This window comes from Hoplias malabaricus, chromosome 18 (genome assembly GCF_029633855.1).
Source record: "Hoplias malabaricus isolate fHopMal1 chromosome 18, fHopMal1.hap1, whole genome shotgun sequence".
Lineage (NCBI taxonomy): Eukaryota > Metazoa > Chordata > Actinopteri > Characiformes > Erythrinidae > Hoplias > Hoplias malabaricus.
Window position 1 is genome coordinate 28598358 of NC_089817.1, and position 21456 is coordinate 28619813.

At 45.1% G+C, this 21456-nt stretch overlaps 2 protein-coding genes across 3 annotated transcripts; both read left to right on the forward strand.

The window, feature by feature from the left end:
- The first annotated feature begins 970 nt into the window (after window positions 1-970).
- Window positions 971-12131, forward strand: phf12a (PHD finger protein 12a). Its single transcript, XM_066651394.1, has 15 exons — window positions 971-1763; window positions 3112-3293; window positions 5548-5620; window positions 5739-6150; window positions 6381-6501; window positions 7138-7270; window positions 7475-7639; window positions 7724-7867; window positions 8001-8676; window positions 8828-8932; window positions 9024-9176; window positions 9269-9367; window positions 9450-9532; window positions 9724-9862; window positions 10783-12131. Exons 1-15 carry the CDS (start codon window positions 1695-1697, stop codon window positions 11148-11150), a joined length of 2922 nt encoding a protein of 973 aa, XP_066507491.1. The 5' UTR covers window positions 971-1694; the 3' UTR covers window positions 11151-12131.
- A 1143-nt stretch (window positions 12132-13274) lies between these two features.
- On the forward strand, window positions 13275-21449 carry dhrs13a.1 (dehydrogenase/reductase (SDR family) member 13a, tandem duplicate 1). 2 transcript variants are annotated; one of them, XM_066650792.1, is made up of 5 exons: window positions 13275-13914; window positions 16109-16227; window positions 18289-18412; window positions 18513-18839; window positions 19219-21449. In XM_066650792.1, exons 1-5 carry the CDS (start codon window positions 13788-13790, stop codon window positions 19476-19478), a joined length of 957 nt encoding a protein of 318 aa, XP_066506889.1. In that variant the 5' UTR covers window positions 13275-13787; the 3' UTR covers window positions 19479-21449. The 2 variants fall into 2 exon arrangements, with proteins under 2 accessions (XP_066506889.1, XP_066506890.1); XM_066650793.1 differs by lacking the exon at window positions 13275-13914 and adding an exon at window positions 16667-16803 and having other exon boundaries at window positions 16132-16227.
- Window positions 21450-21456: the final 7 nt, after the last annotated feature.

The window sequence follows — 21456 nt, forward strand, 5'->3', positions numbered from 1 at the left end:
ATATATATGCTATTTATTCTCACTATGAATATCAATAAATCTTTGCCACTTGACGGGGGAATTCCAAACTTCTGAATGCAGAGGTACAGTCTGTAAAGTCTGAGTGTACAGTAACCACTGCACCTTTTAAGGTGGAACGGGTGTTTTCGAATAAATCGCTGGCGAATGGGAAACCAGCTTCAGCTTCAACCTGCAGCGAATGAGAGAGCAGGAAACTAACGGTTGCGGTTCTCTTAGGACAAAGACACCAATACACTACAGAGATACGGCGACGGTTTATATCGCTGTAAACAACCCGGCTCTGTGTCTGGGTGCCGTCTTTTCGTAAACTGAAGTTTTAAACGCGGAAACCGTCGCCGTTTCGCCGGAGAGAAACGTGAAGAGAAAATGCCTCCAAAAACACAACGGGATCCACAGCTCCTCCAAGATGGCTCCGAGGCGGCGCGGACGGCGCATGCGCAGAAAAGCGCCTCCACGCAAGATTTGCGCCAAACCGAGAGGAGGTCGATTCACTTTAAAGAACCGATACTTTAGAGATATTAATTCAATAAACCGATTCATTTATTCATTCTCAATTTGTAACAGTCGTACCAAGCTTATTTGGAATAATAATAAAAATGAACACGACCTCTAGTATTAACATAACCTCTGCAGGATTGTATTTTAATATACATTGGTTAAAAGTGTAGTATTTAAAATATTTGAATTATTTCAGAACACACACAGAAATGTGAGTCCATGTGTGATTAAAAATTTGTTAATAAACAATATAGAGCATAAAAATGAACACGCTGTGCGGCTTAAAGTTTTGCACACGTTCAAAACTGCTTTCCATTACAAACTGTATCCTACATCCCTGTTATTTAATATTTATAAGTAAATTATATGGATGCATGCATATTTTATCAAGCGACACAACATGTTCTAGCTGCATGTAAGGTGAGCGCACCCAATCCGATTCAGTCCCGTTTGGCAAAGGAGTCGGCTCTTCACAGCGGTTCGTTGGTGAATCGGACGTTCGTAGAGGATGTCGCCGTCGTTGTCGTCGGGTTCGCTTTCGCACATGACAACAATGCTCGGGTCCGTTATCTCCGGCTTCGCGCTGCTCGTTTCTGGCTCATTGTGAAACCGGAAGCGTGTTTTTGGGGCTGTTTCTTGTGTTCGCCGTGATGGAAGTGCTCTGTGCGGCGGCTGTATCCCGCCTCTTCGGTGTCCGCGGCCAGAGGAGCCGCGGCGGGCAGCGCGCTGGATAAAGGCCTCGCTTTAGGCCCGCGGCTGCAGGGAATCTGCTCTGCATCTGTTTACCTTTATTTCTGGGGCTTGAACACAGCTTTTTTCCTGCTGCTTCTGACTCTGGTGTTCGTGTGTTTTGTCTGCGCTTTGGAACGGGATTTCCATTGAATTCACTGGGACTGAAAAAGCAGCGGTAGCGGCTTAGCACAGCACCGAGCAGCGAAGAGTCATTTGTTGTGTTTATTATTGAAGAAAACAGACTGTTTGCAAGTCGATTATGTTTCTCTGAGTAGGGACGGACTTCTCCTATTTCTCTGGATATCACCGTTTGGGCGTTATTTTGCTTTGAGGAGTTTTGACACAGCAAAGCTTTGTGTTGTTTGTTCTCCAGGACTTTAGCTTAGCTTATCCTAGCTATAGCCACTTCTAGCGCTCACTAACCTTAATCTACACTTGTTTGAATGTGGGATAATAAAATGGAGACGCCGACAATCGTGTACGACCTGGACACCACCGGTGGCCTAATGGAGGTAAAGAAAAGCCGCCTTAAAACTGCTGTATTTGCTCTGTATTCATTTTCTCCGGTGCGAATCTCTGACCGGCTGCAGCACAGTTCACTAACTCCCGCACTGGCCTGCACATAGCTCCCTTCAACACAAAGACGTGTCCATTCTCTCAGCTGTTTTTAACGCAAATAACCACCATGCACTAAATCACACATGGCTTATTAAAACAGCACTTGTCGTCCCTGCAAAACCCAGCGTTTTCATCACTGCTACTGCTACTCTTTCTGGGCCTAACAATGGCTGACACGTCTCGACTCAAGGAGAGGGAGAGAGAGGATGGACGCCATAATATGCTTCTATTAATTTTATTCCCATCCTCATGCCTCGCGATCCTCTCTGCGCAGATTCTGAATCGATTCACAAAGCTTCGGAAACTGGGATTTTTTTTATGCGGGCTCTTGTAGCGGTGGGCGATACAAGGGAAGTGTATCAGTATCGTGATGAGTATTGCTACGCTAACCATACACTGGAAGACTTTGAGAGGACCTTTTAAAGGACTAGTCTGACACCCTCTCCCATCTCATGCCAGCCTTACACCAAACGACTTTGAGCTATTTCATTGTCACTGGTAAATTTCCAAAATCATGGGAGGTTTGTTAGCATTGTGTTGTCTATTTTATACGGTGTGAGGTGGTCAGGATAACAGCTGTCTTAAGTCAGGCTTTTCTTGAGGGAAGACCCTCTCAACTCAAATTCATGATTTTATTCGGCACTGCAAAGTTGTCTGTGACAGTGAAATCTCGTGAAACATGAGCGTTAAACCTCTTGAGCTCAGTGTGGATATTCTTAAAAGTGTGTTAACCAGCTGTGTCTATTGCTGAGAGCAGTATTAGTCCTGTTATACTGGATTCATATTAAATGTTAAACAAAAACCACAGAACGATGTTTATTTTGGGTGGATGTTAATGGGAAAATATTATCAAAATCTATATCCTGTTTCAGAAAATAGTTTGAGTATCAGCGTAGTGTTTTTTTCAATACCGTAAAATGAATTGTTTCACAGCCTAAAAAGGAGAGTAGTTTGTGCTGGCATTGTCCAAATTTGAGGAAGGGAAAACAGTTTGCAGTTTAATTTTAAATAGATTTGTTTTATTACGTTTATATTGAGTTTTAATTTAAGCCCACAAGAGTTGATACACAATAGGTATTTCTTAAGAAATCAAGTAGTCCAATGTCGCTGCACCGCCCTCTTTGTTGCTCGTGTGTGGTCAGACCTTCTCATATTAAACCTAAGTAGGGTTGGAGGGAAAGTGTTGGGAGTAGCTAAGCACACAGGCCACTTTAAGAACGGTCCTGTTTTGTCTCCTTTCAGCAAATCCAAATTTTGGTTGCACCGCCGAAATCCGAGGATGCTGAGAAACGGAGCCGAAAGCTGGACAGGAGCACCAGGAGATCGGGCAGAGCGACCAACCATGATACCTGCGACAGCTGCCGTGAAGGAGGAGATCTCCTCTGCTGTGATCACTGCCCTGCTGCCTTCCACTTGCAGTGCTGGTGCGTACACTGTTGGTCCAGATGTTTGTGGACAATACCGACAGAGATTTTTGCTGATGTCTCTTACGTGAATTCTTCGTATTGCTGTGGGGATTTTGGCCACTGGAGTATTAGTCAGGGCAGATGATTATGCTGGTTGATAAGGATCGCTCTGACTCATCCTTAACTCCAGAGAACACCGTTCTGCTGTTTCACAGCGCCATGCAGGAGTGCTTTAAGTCCCTCTTGATAATGCTTGAATTTGGGTTTGGTGAATATAGGCTTCTGAATTTGGCTGCTCCAAATGCCCTCCTTGTATTAGTTTGTGCTTTTTCTTTAGAGATCATCCAAGCACACCTTACAGTAGCTGAGTTCTTAATCAGAACATTAATTGGCTGGATGTTTTTGGACATGGTGTAACTTCAGGTCTGTCTTGCAGTCTTTGCTTTGTTTGACACGGTTGATTTTCAACGATCTCTAACCAGATATAAACTCTTAGGGGAGTTGTACTTGTTTTAGAGGATCAGGACACGTTTGGTTGTCGCTGGTATAAAAAAAACTTGCGCAGATGTAAAAAGCAGAGCAAGCTGTTTTTGTAGCGTATGTTGTATCTTCATGTTGAAAATGCAGTTTCAGCACAAGCACCTTCAAAGCTGGTGTCTGAAACAAGGCATCTGACATTTTATAAGTAACAGGCTGTTTTATTTTGGTAAACTTAATGTATTGGTCTCCATTTTGAAGGCCTATATATCCACAGGCCCAGGGTAGCTGGACGGTATAAATAATCATTAACCATGCGCTCTGCGTGCTGAGCAGCCGAATGTTCTGGGCCTAGCGTGCATTATAGACATACCAGACAGAGAGTATAATAGGCGGACAAAGAGACAGGGCCTTCCGCCTGATTTGTGGTTTTTTTCTGCCATAATTAACTTATTAGAAATGTAGTCAGACTCTATGGAAAGCATGAAACAGACAGTTTCTGGTCCCGGTGTTGGGGACGTTGTGGATCCGTGTTGACTTCAGTATGCAGCTGAAACTAATACGACAAATTGATCGCTGAAGGACTCTAAAATCTCCACCGTACCTTCGTCTTGTTTACGCTCGCTCGTAGCACGGCTGCCGCAAATGCAGCATGCAGAAAGCTTAAATGAATCCATGTGAGCTTCAGCGTTGAACCTATCCAGTATGCATTGTGCTCTGAAACCCTTGGCCCAGTGCCCAGATGGACTCAAAACCGCCCACAGTCTCACCTGCCTTTCATCAAGCGCGGCTCTTGGGCTTCCCCACATTCAAATATTCCATCTAGATGGAACCGATGACCTTTCTAAAAGCTTCTCCCTGATTGTACATTAGAGCAACTTGGAGATTTAGTACTGATTTGAGTGGCAAGGCTTTTGGCTTTTGAGGTGGTTTGGATTAGGCGTGCCAAGTACGGGTGGGAAGTAGGACGATATCAGTATCGCGATGAATCACAGCACAGGTTTTGTTAATAATTGTTAACCTATTTTTAATTGTGGCATTGTTTCTTTTCACACACGTCCAACCTCAAACTGAGGTTTGAAAAAAGCACACTTTGTCACAGTAGTGTTTACAGCTGTGTACATCAGCGGTAGAAGAAATAAACACGTTGATGAGGTGATGTTCCTCACACCATATTCATTGTGTCCTAAACCCTAAGTAAAAAGGCTGCATAAAGTTAGTCTGTAAGTGGTGATCGGGCCTCTGATCCCTTTCGACTGACTGGTGTATCAGGGTCCTTTACCACAAAAATGAAAGCTTTTGGTCTTAGATGAGAGTTGGAAACCTGTGTGGTTGGCATGCCGGATATGTGCTGAGGATTTGAAAACAGAGCCCCCTTTCTTGGAGAGCTCCCCTGGTCGTCCTGCATACACAAAGCGGAGTATTTATTTTCTCTTGGAAGGATGGGAAGTGAGAGATCATTTTGTCTAAGCGCACTCCTTGCAACCGCTGCGTGTGCTGCCAGATCAAATGTAAACACGTGACATCCAAATCCAGGGTGGTTAATGTAAACTAGGCCGTCTTCATTTTACATGGCTCTGGAGGATCATGTTAAAGTGAACTTGCTGTGTGTGTTTGTTCATTTGTACGTCGTGTAACTTGTGTAGCAAGTTTTTAATTTGTTTTCTTTAATCTTCCATTTTCAGTTACGTTTTTAGAAAAAGGATTCACTGAGAAATATTCCTCAGACTTTTAGGGTTTAGCATTACAGAGGAAGTTGAGTGTAATATACCTTTGTTTTTGATTTTTCCTTCAGTAACCCACCCCTAAGCAGGGAAATGCTGCCCCCTGGTGATTGGATGTGCCATCGCTGCACAGTCCGTAAAAAGGTGAGGCCTGAGCTTTTGGGTTTAACTTATTTAAAGAAAAAAATAAAACCCAAACAGACAGAAATAGACCACAGCTGCTTACGCTGAACATTCTATGTTTGCTTTAATTGTTTGGCAGAAACGAGAGCAGAAGAAAGAGCAAATCAATGGCCTCATGCTGGCCAAGCAGACCCCGTCCCCAGCGGTGGAGCTGGACTTGGGGACGCTCCGTCTGGACCCCACTGTGGGTGGAACAGGGTTGAGAGCAGCAGTGGCTCAGGTCCGACTCCTGGAGAGGAGGCCCAGCAGTCGGCCGGCCACCCCCACCTCCAACGCATCCTCGACAGACACCCCCACGCTCTCTGAGCAGAACGACATGGAGGAGGACCTGTTGGACGTAGAGGACGAGGCTCAGGGTTCGGAGCCTGAAAGCGCTAGTGCGCTGACCACACTCAAGAGACCTTTTGACCTCCTAATTGCTGCTGCCATGCAGAGGAACCCCACGCAGTTCCAGCTCCCAAATGACCTCACCTGCACTACCGCACTTCCAGGTAAAGCCTGTGGAAAATGAGGTTAAAATCTTAAGTACGAACAATGAACCATGATAAATAACCTAGTGGGGACTGGTATATTGTATATGGCCTGGAAGAATTGTAACGTGAATCGGATTTTGTGTTTACATATTAAACTTTAATTTAGTACATGCCCCAGGACCTGCCAAGGTTCTCAATGATAGTTATCATAGCTGTCCTGTATTTAACCAGCTAATGGTTTTTCTCAGGAACCAGCAAAAAGAGACGGAAAGAGGAAATGACGGGAAAGAACGTAAAGCGGCCACAGCATGAGCTGGATCATTATGGCCTGGTCCCACTGCCAGTCAAAGTGTGCTACACCTGCAACAGGTACTATACGTCCTCTTCCTCCTGTTGGGCAAAAGAAAATAGTTCATCTGGAAGAATTTAAATCACACTAAGTGTCTGGAAAACCCCCCCCCTTTTAATCGACATTTGAAAAGTTCAAACTCTTATTGGAGATCGTGTAAAATGGAGTTTACGTTTGACGTGCTCTGGCTCATCGAGTGAAGCATTCTCCCGAGCAATCAGCAAAATAAATAAGATGAATAAAATTGCCTCAGATACTTGTGGTGAGAGTAGCTGTAACCGCCTGAAAAACAATCCAAAACAGGGTGAAAACGCATGCTTTGTGGCTCGAGTGCAGTGCCAGGCAGATTCCCCAGTAACTGTAGGTTTTAGATGCCACTGAAACTAATTAGATGACCGTGGTTGGCTTTGCCCACAGGGAAGTTGGCTTGACCGTGAACTGAATACAAATGCATCTTCACAAAAAACTTACAAAGAGCATTTTCAGGATTGTATCTGTGGCCAGTGGAATGTGTCAATAAGAGACTGAGTATTTTCTCTACGTGATGTTTAAGTGTGAATATCTACGTAACGATTGGGGGAATCTGTGTCAGGATCTTTGTTAAAGTGTCATTGGGATGTAACGCACTGGTCTGTGTTGCGCTTGCTTTGTTGCAGGAGTTGTAGGCTGGCTCCGTTGATCCAGTGTGATTATTGCCCACTTTTGTTCCACATGGACTGCCTGGACCCACCGCTCACTGCCATGCCCACAGGGAGATGGATGTGTCCCAATCACATCGAGCATCTGGTGGTGAGCAGCACATTTCCCTGTTTACTAGGGGCTAGCAACTGCTTGGTTGCTTAATTTTTTGAAGGATCATCAGTAATTTAAGAACACTGACCAACTGCAAGCATATTTAGTCCTGTTTCTCTGACCATAATGCAGTGTCCAACTGAATCAAAACGAATGGGTTTGACCGGGGGAAAGTCACATGTCCTGTCTTGATCATTACAGCTGAATCAGAGAAGCCTCACACTGAGCAGCCGCTGCCAGCTGTTTGACCAGTTTCAAGACCGTATATCCCAGCATGCTGTCAAAGTGGACTTTTTACAGCGAATACACCGCCAGCACCCTCCAACGCGACGAGCAGCCCACACGCACATGAAGAAAACTCTGAAGGTCAAAGCACACAGTCGTAATAATGCGAATCCGTCTTGTTCTGATCCTCTTGGTAATTGGGAATTAACTCTGCTTTCCGTTTAGGTCCCAGATGCCATCAAATCTCAGTACAAAAGTCCGCCTGTACTGATGGCCCCTGCCGGAATCCGGGAAGGTGAGCTGATCTGTTCAGGGGTTCCTGAACTCTCGTCATCCCAGCACTTTGCCAGCGACAATGAACAACAACAGGTACGAACAGCGTAGAGCCTCTGTGTCCCTCGGTCGTATATAACCTAACAAAGTTGTATTGTTCCTTGCTTGTTTTAACTAAACACGTGTAAGTTGACCTGGTTTGACTGTGTATTCTCTTTGGTCCGTGCAGTGGCTCAGGGATGTGATCTCGCTCCAGTGTAGCATCATGAGGCATTTATCTTCAAAGCAGACGTCTTCCTCACATTGGGACTCCGAGCAGACGAACAAAACGGACGTAAAGCCTTGTGTTGAGGCGGACTCTGGCTCACTGCTTTCTTCCCACAGCACGGACAAAACGCAGGACGCCCTCAGCCTTAACTCCACTAAGGCTGCTCAGGAGCACAAAGTCTGTGGGTCTTGCACAGAAAGGCCCTGTCAGAACTGTGGAACCAGTAATGGTCCTATAGACAGAGTAACGCAGGCCAACGGAAGTCAGGTGTGCTCGGGAGTCCTGGAGGACGTCCTCAAGCATGCGCCGGTTAAACCCACAGGCCCAGAAGCCTCCCATTCACACACGGCACAAACCTCTTTACCTTCAGGCCCAGACCTGTCCAACCACTCTGATCCGTCGCTCGTCAAAGTCGAGGACCCGAGTTTAAAGCCCTGTGCTGCTACAGAATCCATACCCTCCGTTAAATCCGAGACTAGCCCCTCTCTGTTTCTCGCTCGAAGGATTCCCCCGAGCCTGCAGGGGGCCCAGGTCACTGCGCTGGCTAAACGCCTGCCGTCCTCTCATGCCTCCGGGACGCGAGCCATCACGCCACCTCAAGCTGTTTTAGACACGGTCTCTCCTGCTCCCTCCTCTGGTGAGTCGCAATTTTGCAATCAAATGATTTGAGTCAGTGTTTTTCTATACGGTCAGCAGAAGTGGAGGGCGTCAGGGCAGTTTGGTGGATTCCCACTCCTGATGATTATTACTGATTGCTGGTTTAGTAATCTTTGTTTTCTCTTTCTCAGATGGAAAACGTAGTGAAGACACAGTGAGACAAGGCAGTAGTTCAGAGCTCTTAAATTTGGGAGACCTCTCCAATTGCCTGAAGAGCATGATGAAGGGAACTGAAGGTGAGTAGTGACTCAGTAAACAGACCGAGTGTGAAATGCCCTCAGCCTGTACACTCGCATTTATCTGAAACGCATCACGCTTCTCTCGTAGAGATTGAGCTGAACACGTTGGACGAGAGGTTCATCAAGCTCCTAGCGTGGCAGAGAATCCAGCAGCTCTTTGATTCAAAAGCACTTCCTTCTCTCGGCAGCACGGCGTCTCCTACCACTGCTTCCTTAATTCAGGACAGCCAGCACAAAGAAGGTTCCTCACCATTTCTTCTTTATCACCATTTTCTGTAGCGTTTTTGTGTTTGTAAGCACTTGGGAACTCACCAAAAGTTTCCTCTCCCTCAGTCCAAAATAAAGACGTACAGGCCAGAGCTACGTTTTATCCTCTCTCTGGGAAGGGAGCGGCAGTCAACATGTGCTACAGGAGCCTTTACATTGGAACTGGTAAGCCCCCGTTCCTAGCGTTTTTATTGATTACAGATATGGTTTTATTTACTTCACAGTTCAATCTGCTGTTTGTCTGCAGGTGCTGACATGGATGTGTGCCTTACAAATTACGGCCATTGCAGTTACGTGTCAGGGAAACATGCCTGCATATTTTACGATGAGGTGACACACATCCTCACTTATCTTTGCATTATCACACACGTTTGAAAGGTACATGTTTGTGATTGTGATTTTCACTGCTTGAATTGTACGAGTGAATCTGCCTGACATCGCTTTTTAATTGTGTTAACAATAGCAAAGTCCTTTTAGGCAGCTTGCAGATGTTTAATAATTGAGGTCTCCCATGCTTTCAGAACACAAAGCAGTACGAGTTGCTGAACTACAGCGAGCATGGGACAACAGTGGACAATGTTTTGTACTCCTGTGACTTCTCTGAGAAAACAGGGCCCAGTCCTTCTAGCAGCCTGGTGTCAAAAGTACAGAACATCATCCGTAAGTACTGTATTCTTAACGTCATGTTGGTGTTGTACAGTTATCCAGTTTGTTATTTAAAGCAACGATAGGTAGTATTTTTACTGACACGTTACTGCTTTGAAGTCATTGTATCACTGACCTGCAGAAAGGAGAGTAGTGATTCTGTTGATATTCAGGGATCAGCACTACAGAAACTGTTATGTAATACAGTAACTTTTGGAGGAGTGGTGGCGCAGCAGGTTAGTGTCACAGTCACACAGCTCCAGGGACCTGGAGGTTGTGGGTTCAAGCCCTGCTCCGGGTGACTGTCTGTGAGGAGTGTGGCGTGGGTTTCCTCTGGGTGACTGTCTGTGAGGAGTGTGGTGTGTTCTCCCTGTGTCTGCGTGGGTTTCCTCCGGGTGACTGTCTGTGAGGAGTGTGGTGTGTTCTCCCTGTGTCTGCGTGGGTTTCCTCCGGGTGACTGTCTGTGAGGAGTGTGGTGTGTTCTTCCTGTGTCTGCGTGGGTTTCCTCCGGGTGACTGTCTGTGAGGAGTGTGGTGTGTTCTCCCTGTGTCTGCGTGGGTTTCCTCCGGGTGACTGTCTGTGAGGAGTGTGGTGTGTTCTCCCTGTGTCTGCGTGGGTTTCCTCCGGGTGCTCCGGTTTCCTCCTACAGTCCAAAAACACATTGTGGGTGGATTAGTGACTCAGAAGTGTCTGTTGGTGTGAGTGTGTCGCCCTGTGAAGGACTGGCGCCCCCTTCAGGGTGTGTTCCTGCCTTGCGCCCTGTGATTCCGGGTAGGCTCCAGACCCACCGTGACCCTGAACTGGATAAGAGTTACATACAATGAATGAATGAACTGTACATGGAACATTGGCAAAAATACCAAATCATTACATAATGTTGTTTAGTTGCACTTAAACAAAATAAATAAATATATATTTTTTTGTTTGTTTTTCAGGCCGCAGTAAGAAGAGGAAGCAGGAGGAGGGCTCTGAGACCAAAATGCTGCCGGTGGACGGAGTCATGAGTGGTCAGAACAAAGAGCCACTCTCCTCTTCCTGTGGCTGCAAGGCCAGTGGCTCCAGTCTGATTGGGGGCAGCGGAGCTGGTTGGGAGGGAACTGCGCTCCTGCACCACGGCAGCTGCATCAAACTGGGCTGTCTGCAGTTCGTCTTCAGCATCACAGAGTTCGCCAGCAAGCAGCCAAAAGAGGAGGAGAGCTCTAATACCATCGGCTACAGTCCCATCCAGCAGGGGGAGCCACTGTCCAAACCTACCACGCAGAACCACCAAGTGCCAGTGCTGCACCTCGACCCCCTCCCTTAGCCCCTCAGCTTTTATCCAGCCCTGGAGTTCAGACTTGTACAAAAATATATACTTCTTTTGTAATTATTTAATTGTTCATACATTTGCATGAGGTGACTTTTTGGTTTTTTTGGTTTTTGTTTTGTTTTCTTTTCCTCTCTCTTTCAGAGCCTCTGATTCTTGTGGGCAAGTTGCACATAAACTGTGTGTAAATGCAAAATAAATGCATTTTTTTAAAAATTAAAAACGCAAAACTAAAGGGATCGGGCGTTCCTCGAGAAAATCGCATCAACCAATGAGCAGCCGAGAAGTTTCCACTTGTAAAGAAATGAGAACACGTTCTATTTTGTGCCAGTAACGATAGTTTTTATATAAACATACTTTTTCTTTTTCTTTTTTTTTAAACAAACTTTTTATTGATTTACTCATTTTTATTTAATGTACTGTATTTGGAAGTATAGTAACGTTCTGGTGTTCCATTTCGCTACCTTCACAGTAGCCTCGATATTCAGATGTGTGCTGCACACGTGTGAATATACTTTCACATTGTATATATGTCTATGTACCTGTATCCATGTATCTGTGTGAATATGGAAATATATACACACACACCAAAACCTACATAAGAAGGAATCCATCAAACTAAACCAGTGATGAGGGAAGCACTGGATTCCATGTACATATACCATCATGGCTTTTATATTTGTACAGTGCTTCATTCGGTTGATGTTCTGTAGCTATTAAAGTGTTAAGTCCTTTTTTTTCCCCTTTTTTTTCTTCCCCCCTTCAATACTGTAGTCATTATGTATATGTCTGTTTAAAAGAGATTTCATCAGAACAGTTTCATGTACTCTGTAATTACGATTTTGACCAGTTTCTTGTCTGTCAAACAATGTAAATATCTAAAGATTTTAAATAACATGCTTTAGAAACACGTAGACCTGCCTTTTATTCTTTAAACGGTCTTTTCAGTCCACCGTTATCTCGGAGCATCACAGAGTCACCCCTGCCTGCCTCCAAAAGTTACACAGAGCAGTTTCTGCATTGCTGAGGCTGGATTAGCAATAACACGGGCTCTACTGTTCCTACTTTAGGTCAGTAAATAATCAGTGATTTTAAGGTAATAAAATAATACCTAGTGTTGCTTTAAAAGGAACACTAGGTAAGATCAGGGTTGCGGTGGGTTCAGAGCCTACCTGGAAATTGGGCGCAAGGCGGGAATACACCCAGGAGGGGGCGCCAGTCCTTCACAGGGCAACACACACTCAGACATTCACTCACACCTACGGACAGACACCAATTCACCTACCAACGTGTGTTTTTGGACTGTGGGAAGAAACCCACGCAGACACAGAGAGAACACACCACACTCCTCACAGACAGTCACCCGGAGGAAACCCACGCAGACACAGAGAGAACACACCACATTCCTCACAGTCAACCGGAGGAAACCCACACAGACACGGAGAACACACCACACTCCTCACAGACAGTCACCCGGAGGAAACCCACGCAGACACAGGGAGAACACACCACACTCCTCACAGTCAACCGGAGGAAACCCACACAGACACAGGGAGAACACACCACACTCCTCACAGACAGTCACCCGGAGGAAACCCACGCAGACACAGGGAGAACACACCACACTCCTCACAGACAGTCACCCGGAGGAAACCCACGCAGACACAGAGAGAACACACCACATTCCTCACAGTCAACCGGAGGAAACCCACACAGACACGGAGAACACACCACACTCCTCACAGACAGTCACCCGGAGGAAACCCACGCAGACACAGGGAGAACACACCACACTCCTCACAGTCAACCGGAGGAAACCCACACAGACACAGGGAGAACACACCACACTCCTCACAGACAGTCACCCGGAGGAAACCCACGCAGACACAGGGAGAACACACCACACTTCTCACAGTCAACCGGAGGAAACCCACGCAGACACAGGGAGAACACACCACACTTCTCACAGTCAACCGGAGGAAACCCACACAGACACAGGGAGAACACACCACACTCCTCACAGTCACCCGAAACGACAACCTCCGGGTCCCTGGAGCTGTGTGACTGCGACTCTAACCTGCTGCACCACCGAGCCGCCCTGAAGCTGTAATTCTTAAGAGAAAAATATTACGTAGCGTTCATTTAAGTAGCTACAAAGTATGTAGAAAACATTTCAGCTTGTGCCGTGTAATTCCCGTATATGCACGAACCTAAGTGCCATGCATTGGAGCAGCTAAGATCACCACGTTCAATGCCAAGCCTGGGCTAAAAGGGGGAAAAGCCAGTCCGAGCACTGTGCTGTGCAGCTTTGGTAGTGTTTGTCTTCTGGGGCTTCTGAGCTCCATATTAGGGATGAGTTGGAATGGCACAACTAATGATCCAGCATCTGTACCACACTCCACAAGCCATCAAATACTCCCAGCAATGTTCTGACGTAGTCTAAATACAGAGAGACGGAGTGCTAAAAGAGCAGGCCAGCTATCAGCAGGCGTCTGTACATTTTTGCTGATGTAGTGCTTATGAAATCGGAGTCACGTGGGTGGAGGGTTGGAGTTTGAAGCGTGGGCGCAAGAAAGAGACGTCTTTAGCATAAAACGAGTGTGCAGTGCTCGCTTAACCCAACTCCAAAGCGCCATGTTTAACCTGCTGGTAGTCGGGGGGTCTCTCCTCGGTGTTTACGTCATTCTGTGTCTGACCGTGCTGAAAATGCCGAGGTGTAAAAGCTCCGCGAAGCTCCACGGGAAAACGGTGATTGTAACCGGTGAGTGATTTGAGACACTCCTCGTTCCCTTAAATGTTTGTATGCAGCCTTCTGTGTTTGCTCTGCAGCCTTGCATTGTGTGCTTACCTGAACCTATATGTGCGTTTAGGTCCTTTACACCTTTATTTGCTACACAAAACATGGGAATTTCTTTTTTTAATTCATCCGAGAACTTACATTTACATTTCGGCATAGCTGCTCGAGGTGAGGGTGGGTACATGAGCTTTGCCTGAGGTAAACAAGGACTACAGACGTGCAGACTGACCAATTAAATGTTTACAGAGAAGGTTATCGACCAATAACGGTAGCTCTACAGTCAGGCCGTCCAATCAGAAGATTTTAGGCTACTTCGCCACGCCCCCTTCTCACTCAAGCGAACCAATCGGAGTAGGGGAGGGCGGGACTAGTTTGTGAAGGAAACTTCTCGAAGTTCTATGTAAGCGCTAGAAAAACAAAATTTCGGACGTTTGTGAAATTCCGCCCGGACATTTTTCTAAGTCTAAAAAAGAGGACATGTCCGGGTAAAAGAGGACGTCTGGTCACCCTAGTGTAGATTAATGTCCACGACTTGCTTGACTTTGAAAGAAAATATGTTTTTATATAAAAACGTTTTTGTTTAAGTAGGTGCCAATACTGCTAAGATTATTAGCGCCCCCTAACTTCGGCCCCCTCCCCTGCCTATGACAGTCAAACGAGACACATTCAGTGGTTTTGAGAGGTTCACAATGAGATTACATTTGTCCTGTGTTGCTGCTTTTTTTACACTTACTCATATTGCCTAAGCTTTGCAAGATTGCTCAAGATGAACTGTCTGCATATGCAGAGCATATTAATTGCTATGAACCCCTGACGTTCCTGTTTTGACTACTGTCCCGCACGTAATCATGTTGCCTAAATCTTGCAGGGTTACTTTAATGTCAGCTAAAACCAAACCATACAATTACTTTTATTAATAATATTTTCCACAGATTACAATGGCGGTAGATTTTCCCCTCAGAGAAAAAGAGGCTAACCGCTAAGCTAACTTTTACACTGAGGGAAATATCCGTCGCGAAATGGAAATGTGTTGTGTTCTACCTGCAATTTTGCACACAAAGAATTACAACATTGTTAGAGATATTTAAATATTGTTTAGATATGTGATTTATTGCAAGACTGATGTTTAAATGCCCTACTAAGTCTTGAACTTACGTTCTATTGTTTTACCCAATGCGATTGGCGGAGAGAGAGCGCAATTGCACCATATATGGCAGTGGCCGGAAATAAGAGAAAAACTGTACATAACGCATGGTTTTTCTTGGGGTCAGTAGGAGTGGGCAATATGGCGATATTATATCGGTAATGTAATTAAACCATACGATATTCAGAACAAGATATCGCCATAAATTTAAAAAGTTGTATGTTTCATTAAAGACTTAAAAGTAGTTGTGTATTTAGTACAGACATCCCATCATTAGTAAATTCAGCTACTTTAAAGGTGCCATAAACACCTTTCAAGTTTCAACATAGTGTCTGTTATCGTGACCTACCGAACCATTAGAGGTTGCACATCCAAAATATTGCCCAGTACAATATTATTATAGTATAGCCAAGGCGCCCTCCAGTGGCCAAGCAGGTCAACCACAACAACAAAGTCACATCATACTGGTTTTCAGGCATTGAATGCACTCATGCAGCAGCCAGTGATAAAATGATTATTCTAAATGATAAAATGAATGTTCTCCATATTTTCCTAGTGAACCTTTAAAGTGCACCCATTGTGAACACTGCTGTACAGCTGTGAAAAGCATGAATTGATATAGGGGACAGCTGCAGCTGCACATGAACCTTAGATCTCCTTACTTAATCCCAGTTGTCGGCTAGAAGTGTACTGAGCCCCCACTGTTGGGCTGTGGAGCAGTGGAACAGTTGGAGTGGTGTTTGGGATTCCGAACTAATCCTCCACCATCAGTATCTGTCTCAAGGCTGAATCAATAACATCCTTTCAGCAATTTGTTATGACTGTCTGAAGCCTTCACAGAAGCTGTTACTGCAGTAAAGGGATGGGTAAAGTCCAATAATGACCTTGATTTTAGTGGAAATATCCACTGAGCAAGTGTCCACAGGTGAAGGTCAGTCAAAAAGGTCTTTATAAAGTTGCATTAGTACTGAAGGCGAATATAGCATGCTAACATTGTGTTATTTCTCCTACCAGGGTCTAACACAGGTATTGGCAAAGCCACAGCAATGGACCTCGCCAAACGAGGAGCGAGAGTAATACTGGCCTGCAGAGATCCGCAGAGAGCTGAGGCTGCTGTCAACCTCATTAAAAAGGTACTACCCAGAGTCACTGATGCAAAGCTCTGGATAGTGTCCCTTGAATACTGTGTAGCTCCCTGCACATGCCCTTTATACATTGGGATGTATTAATCTGATGAGAGTAATACCACATTTAAAGGGACTGTAGGTAGTATTTTTACCTTAAAATTACAGCTTCAAAATTACTGAGATGTTTCCATGGCCTGTAAAAAGAGTACAGAGATTCTGTCAATGCTACTCCAGGCTCAGCACTGCAGAAAGTGCACTATTGATTTCATTAATCCAGCAACTGTAGGTAGAGCCCAGGAGCAAAAGTACCAAATCATACCCATTGTTCTTTTAAAGTGGAATTAAACACACTGTAAAAAACAGTCTGCACCAACACATCAAAGAAATAAACAGAGTTTTAATGTGAAATGAAGCACTGAACAGATCCTGTCCAACTTCTTTACAGTGGTGCTGACGGAAACCAGGCAACTTATCTACATCTGTTTGATGTTTTGGTATGTAATGTCAGTGATGGTAAAGTAGTGGTACATCTGGAAAAAAACAACAAGTTTAGAAGGAGAGGGCGACATGGTGGCACAGCAGGTAGGTGTCACAGTCACACAGCTCCAGGGGCCTGGAGGTTGTGGGTTCGATTCACGCTCTGGGTGACTGTCTGTGAGGAGTGTGGTGTGTTCTCCCTGTGTCTGTGTGGGTTTCCTCCGGGTGACTGTCTGTGAGGAGTGTGGTGTATTCTCCCCGTGTCTCTGTGGGTTTCCTCCGGGTGACTGAGGAGTGTGGTGTGTTCTCCCTGTGTCTGCATGGGTTTCCTCCGGGTGACTGTCTGTGAGGAGTGTGGTGTGTTTTCCCTGTGTCCGCGTGGGTTTCCTCCGGGTGACTGTCTGTGAGGAGTGTAGTGTGTTCTCCCTGTGTCTGCTTGGGTTTCCTCTGGGTGACTGTCTGTGAGGAGTGTGGTGTGTTCTCCCTGTGTCCGCGTGGGTTTCCTCCGGGTGACTGTCTGTGAGGAGTGTGGTGTGTTCTCCCTGTGTCTGCTTGGGTTTCCTCTGGGTGACTGTCTGTGAGGAGTGTGGTGTGTTCTCCCTGTGTCTGTGTGGGTTTCCTCTGGGTGACAGTCTGTGAGGAGTGTGATGTGTTCTCCCTGTGTCTGTGTGGGTTTCCTCCGGGTGACTGTCTGTGAGGAGTGTGGTGTGTTCTCCCTGTGTCTGCTTGAGTTTCCTCTGGGTGACTGTCTGTGAGGAGTGTGGTGTGTTCTCCCTGTGTCTGTGTGGGTTTCCTCCTGGTGACTGTCTGTGAGGAGTGTGGGGTGTTCTCCCTGTGTCTGTGTGGGTTTCCTCCGGGTGACTGTCTGTGAGGAGTGTGGTGTGTTCTTCCTGTGTCTGCGTGGGTTTCTTACCACAGTCCAAAAACACACATTGGTAGGTGTATTGGTGACTCAAAAGTGTCTGTAGGTGTGAGTGTGTGTGTGTGTGTGTGTGTCTGTGTTGCCCTGTGAAAGACTGGAGCCCCCTCCAGGGTGTATTCCCACTTTTTGCGCCCAATGATTCCAGGTAGGCTCTGGATAAGGGTTACAGATAATGAATGAATGAATTAAGTTTAGAAGGAAGGGTAAAGTCTAAAGAAGTCAAGTGAAAACACCAGAGATCACAGGAGTTTCCTCAACGAGTTCATAAACATTTTCAAAAATGCTGAGAACACATGACTCATAACAACCATGCAAGACCTGGGGAGTGTTCAACCAGGAATGTCCCTCTTAGCTTATTGGTCAGGTTTGAACTTGTGCTTAGTTTATCTGATTAAACTGATCCTGCTTTGTCTAATACCCACTTTGTAAAGCACCACTGAAATCACTCTCTTTCAACATTGCCTCCACTCCCCATTCCTTCTAGATTACACTTCTGCTGTATTTGCACTGATTATTAAAAATAATGGATAGTTCCACCGCTAAACACTTTAGTTAAACCCTCTTGGTTCAGGGTGGCTTAACCCCCGAGTGTTTGTCCCAGTTATCACTGATAACATATCACAACGAATGTGAAGATACTGACCGTCTAGCTTGTGCTTCTCACACAGGAAAGTGGAAACAATCAGGTGCTGTATATGCATTTGGACCTGGCGAGTCTCCAGTCAGTGCGATCGTTTGTGGAGAACTTCCTCAAGACAGAGTCCAGACTGGACATACTCATCAACAACGCTGGTGATGCCACTTCCCTGTGATCTTTACAAACGTAAACTAGGCTAACTAACGTTATCGTGTGTGTGTGTGTGTTCATGCCACTTCTTTTGTCTGAATCCAGGACTTGCGACCAGAGGAAAGACCAAGGATGGGTTCGGGATCATCTTTGGCGTCAATCACCTTGGTCACTTTCTGCTGACTGTTCTGCTGTTGGAGCGACTGAAGGAGTGCGCTCCCAGCCGAGTGGTCACTGTGTCCTCGGATGCTCATAAGTTCGGCAAAATCGACTTTGACTGCATCAACACACACAAAAAACTGGGCCTGGGGGACTCTGCTCTGGCGCTGCTCGGATTATACTCGGATAGCAAGCTCTGTAATGTTCTGTTCACTCATGAACTGGCCAAGAGGCTCGAGGGCACCAATGTCACCTGCTTCAGTCTTCACCCAGGTCAGTGTATGCCATTTATTGTGACCCCAAATAAAAGGTTAACAAAAAGCTGGTACTGGGCACAATGAGTGGATCAGACACAGCAGTGCTGCTAGAGGTTTTAAATGCTACTCTGTTAGACACTCAGTCAGAGACAGTAGCTCATTTGTTGATGCAGTTTGTGTTGGCCGCCATCATAGCTTGCTCTTTGGTGGTTCTGTTGGGGTCCTGACCAATGAAGAACAGGGTAAAATGGGGTGTGTTCAGAGTCATTATACAACTACTAAGTGCACATTAATCCTTAAAGGAGGCCATTTTAATGTTTTGTCTGATTAGTGCATGGACTCCTTTTTAGGCAAAAGGTGAGTTCTGATATCTCATGTGGGTGATCCAATTACAGGGGCCATAAAAACAGAGATAGGCCGGGACGCCAACCTGTGGTGGAAGCTGGTCCTGTTTCCGATCACCATGCTGTTCTTCCTGGACGTTGATTCAGGGGCCCAGACGAGTCTCTACTGTGCACTACAGGAGGGGATCGAGCACCTAAGTGGACGCTACTTCTCTAAATGTGCCACTGTGGACCTCTCAGCCAAGGCCAGAGACGACGCCACCGCCAGGAAACTTTGGGAAGTGAGCGAGAGGCTGTGTGGCCTGGCTTGACCTCATAAATACTGCAACGTGATGATTTTTACTGTGATTTTTAGGGTTCTAATTGCATTTGATTAGAAATGTTGACCATGTTGTGTGACTGTTTTCTAATCATTAGTCTGCTAATAAATACGCTTTGTAGCCTGTCTTCAGCAGCGCAGATCGTCAGAGGAGGAAAGGTGTGGTGAGGTGGTGTGAGGCTGACGAAGGGAAAGTTTTCTCTTTTTGTCCCTGGAAGCTGTTGTGTACGTGTCTTTGTAGCAAAAGGCACAGCATGTGAGATGTCAGAACGCCTAGAGCTACAGCTAACAAACAACACCACCACCCTCCCTGGGCGTGGACCTGAGAACAAGGGGAAAGAATAACGACCCTTAAATGACGACATCTCACACGCGTTTGTCTTTCAAAGAGCATTCCCAGAATTACAAGACTGATCAACTTAATTGTAGCTATTTCAATCTTAGCAAAGTCACGTGGTATGATGTCTTAAAGGGCCCATACCCTTGAGAAACAAAGCTTAATACGAGTTGATATTTTCAAAACATACCATTCACAAGCACAGGCATTAAAAATAGATTTTAATTTTATACCAAATATAGATTGTGAAGAATGAATGATGACTTTTTGTACAAACATTTTTTTAAACGGATATTTGTCCAAAAACTTGAAATGCAAGACAAAAATGTAGGATATGTGCTCTTTAATTGCTATTTGTGCTTGTTTTAATTCAAATGAACTGTAGAATGCACTGGTTTACATTACATTAATAAAACCGGTTTAGAGGAAGTCCAAAGGTTGTCTAATCTCTGAAATGTTGGTGATGAATAGCTCTCTACAGAACTTGGCACCGATTGTGTCACCGATGTTGATGGATGTTCTGAAAATAGCTGACGTATAAAGTCACTGGTGGTTGTTCAGTCTTTATGTTGCTAAGCAAAAAAATTTCTACAATTCCTTGAGAGGGCAGCTAGCAGAGATGGTAATGTAGGAGGTTAGCATGATTCACGAGGGCCGTGAACTCACTATGAACAACTCTCAGTGGTAGCATTCTTTCATCTTAGTTTTAACTTGTTTTTAAATGGTATTATGAGAAATACTGCAGATACTGTGCCAATAGAAGGAAACACAGTTTATATATTTCCTCAGATTAAAGGGGAATTCCACCTCTTGCCTAAATTTTTGCTAAAGTTAATGCTAAGAGGTAAGCAAGGCCATTCAGAGTCGTCTGATGTCAAATGGTGCTTTGCAGATAACAGATGATCGTACTTCATAAGTAAATAAGATTAATAAAGGCGTTTGTTTGGAAGAAGCATGTGTAAAACTCATGGGGGAACATAGACTTGTGCATAAACATGAGGCTACATCAAAAATTAAGGCTAGGTCTGAATCCAGTATCAAAGAACTGAGGGTACATGGGGAAGATATGGAACTGTTTATTCATAATAATGAGACACATTCATAAAATTCTCATATTAAAGTCTCACTCTGTTCATCAGTTAAACTCCAAAACACTATTTTTTGTTTTTTAAATGATGTACTCCAGAAAAATTAAAATAAATATATCCCTTGCCACCTTAAAGGTGATTTATTTTAACTCTACACCTTCACCTTTATTTAGCATGCACACTTTGACCTCTGTCTCTCAACCTACCCCTCTATTGTTTGAAAGCCACACCCCAAAAGTGACAGGACAGGTCTCTACAGATTTATGATGTCAGAAACCCCGTCTTTTGAACGCTAGTTTAAATCTCAGTCATGGTAAAAGCACATAAACAACATCAAACGGTTGTTTTTACACATTTATATAAAACCTATACATTTTCACTGGAGGGTGTCTTTAAATACTGACTTTTGCTGGTGTTGTTTTTTGAGGAAAAGAATGACGCAGCAGTAAATGGCTGAGAGGCCTCGTCATTTGTTCTGAACCGCAGTCCTAGGATTAAACCTAATCACCACAAAATCTGAGACCGGTTTATCCACAGTCGAGCCG

Coding starts and splice junctions, on each gene's coding strand:
- phf12a (XM_066651394.1), top strand. CDS start 1,695: ATGTGGGATAATAAAATGGAGACGCCGACAATCGTGTACGACCTGGAC. Junction 7,271..7,474: donor ATCACATCGAGCATCTGGTG/GTGAGCAGCACA, acceptor TGATCATTACAG/CTGAATCAGAGAAGCCTCAC. Junction 9,533..9,723: donor CCTGCATATTTTACGATGAG/GTGACACACATC, acceptor CCATGCTTTCAG/AACACAAAGCAGTACGAGTT.
- dhrs13a.1 (XM_066650792.1), top strand. CDS start 13,788: ATGTTTAACCTGCTGGTAGTCGGGGGGTCTCTCCTCGGTGTTTACGTC. Junction 13,915..16,108: donor GAAAACGGTGATTGTAACCG/GTGAGTGATTTG, acceptor TTCTCCTACCAG/GGTCTAACACAGGTATTGGC. Junction 16,228..18,288: donor CTGTCAACCTCATTAAAAAG/GTACTACCCAGA, acceptor CTTCTCACACAG/GAAAGTGGAAACAATCAGGT.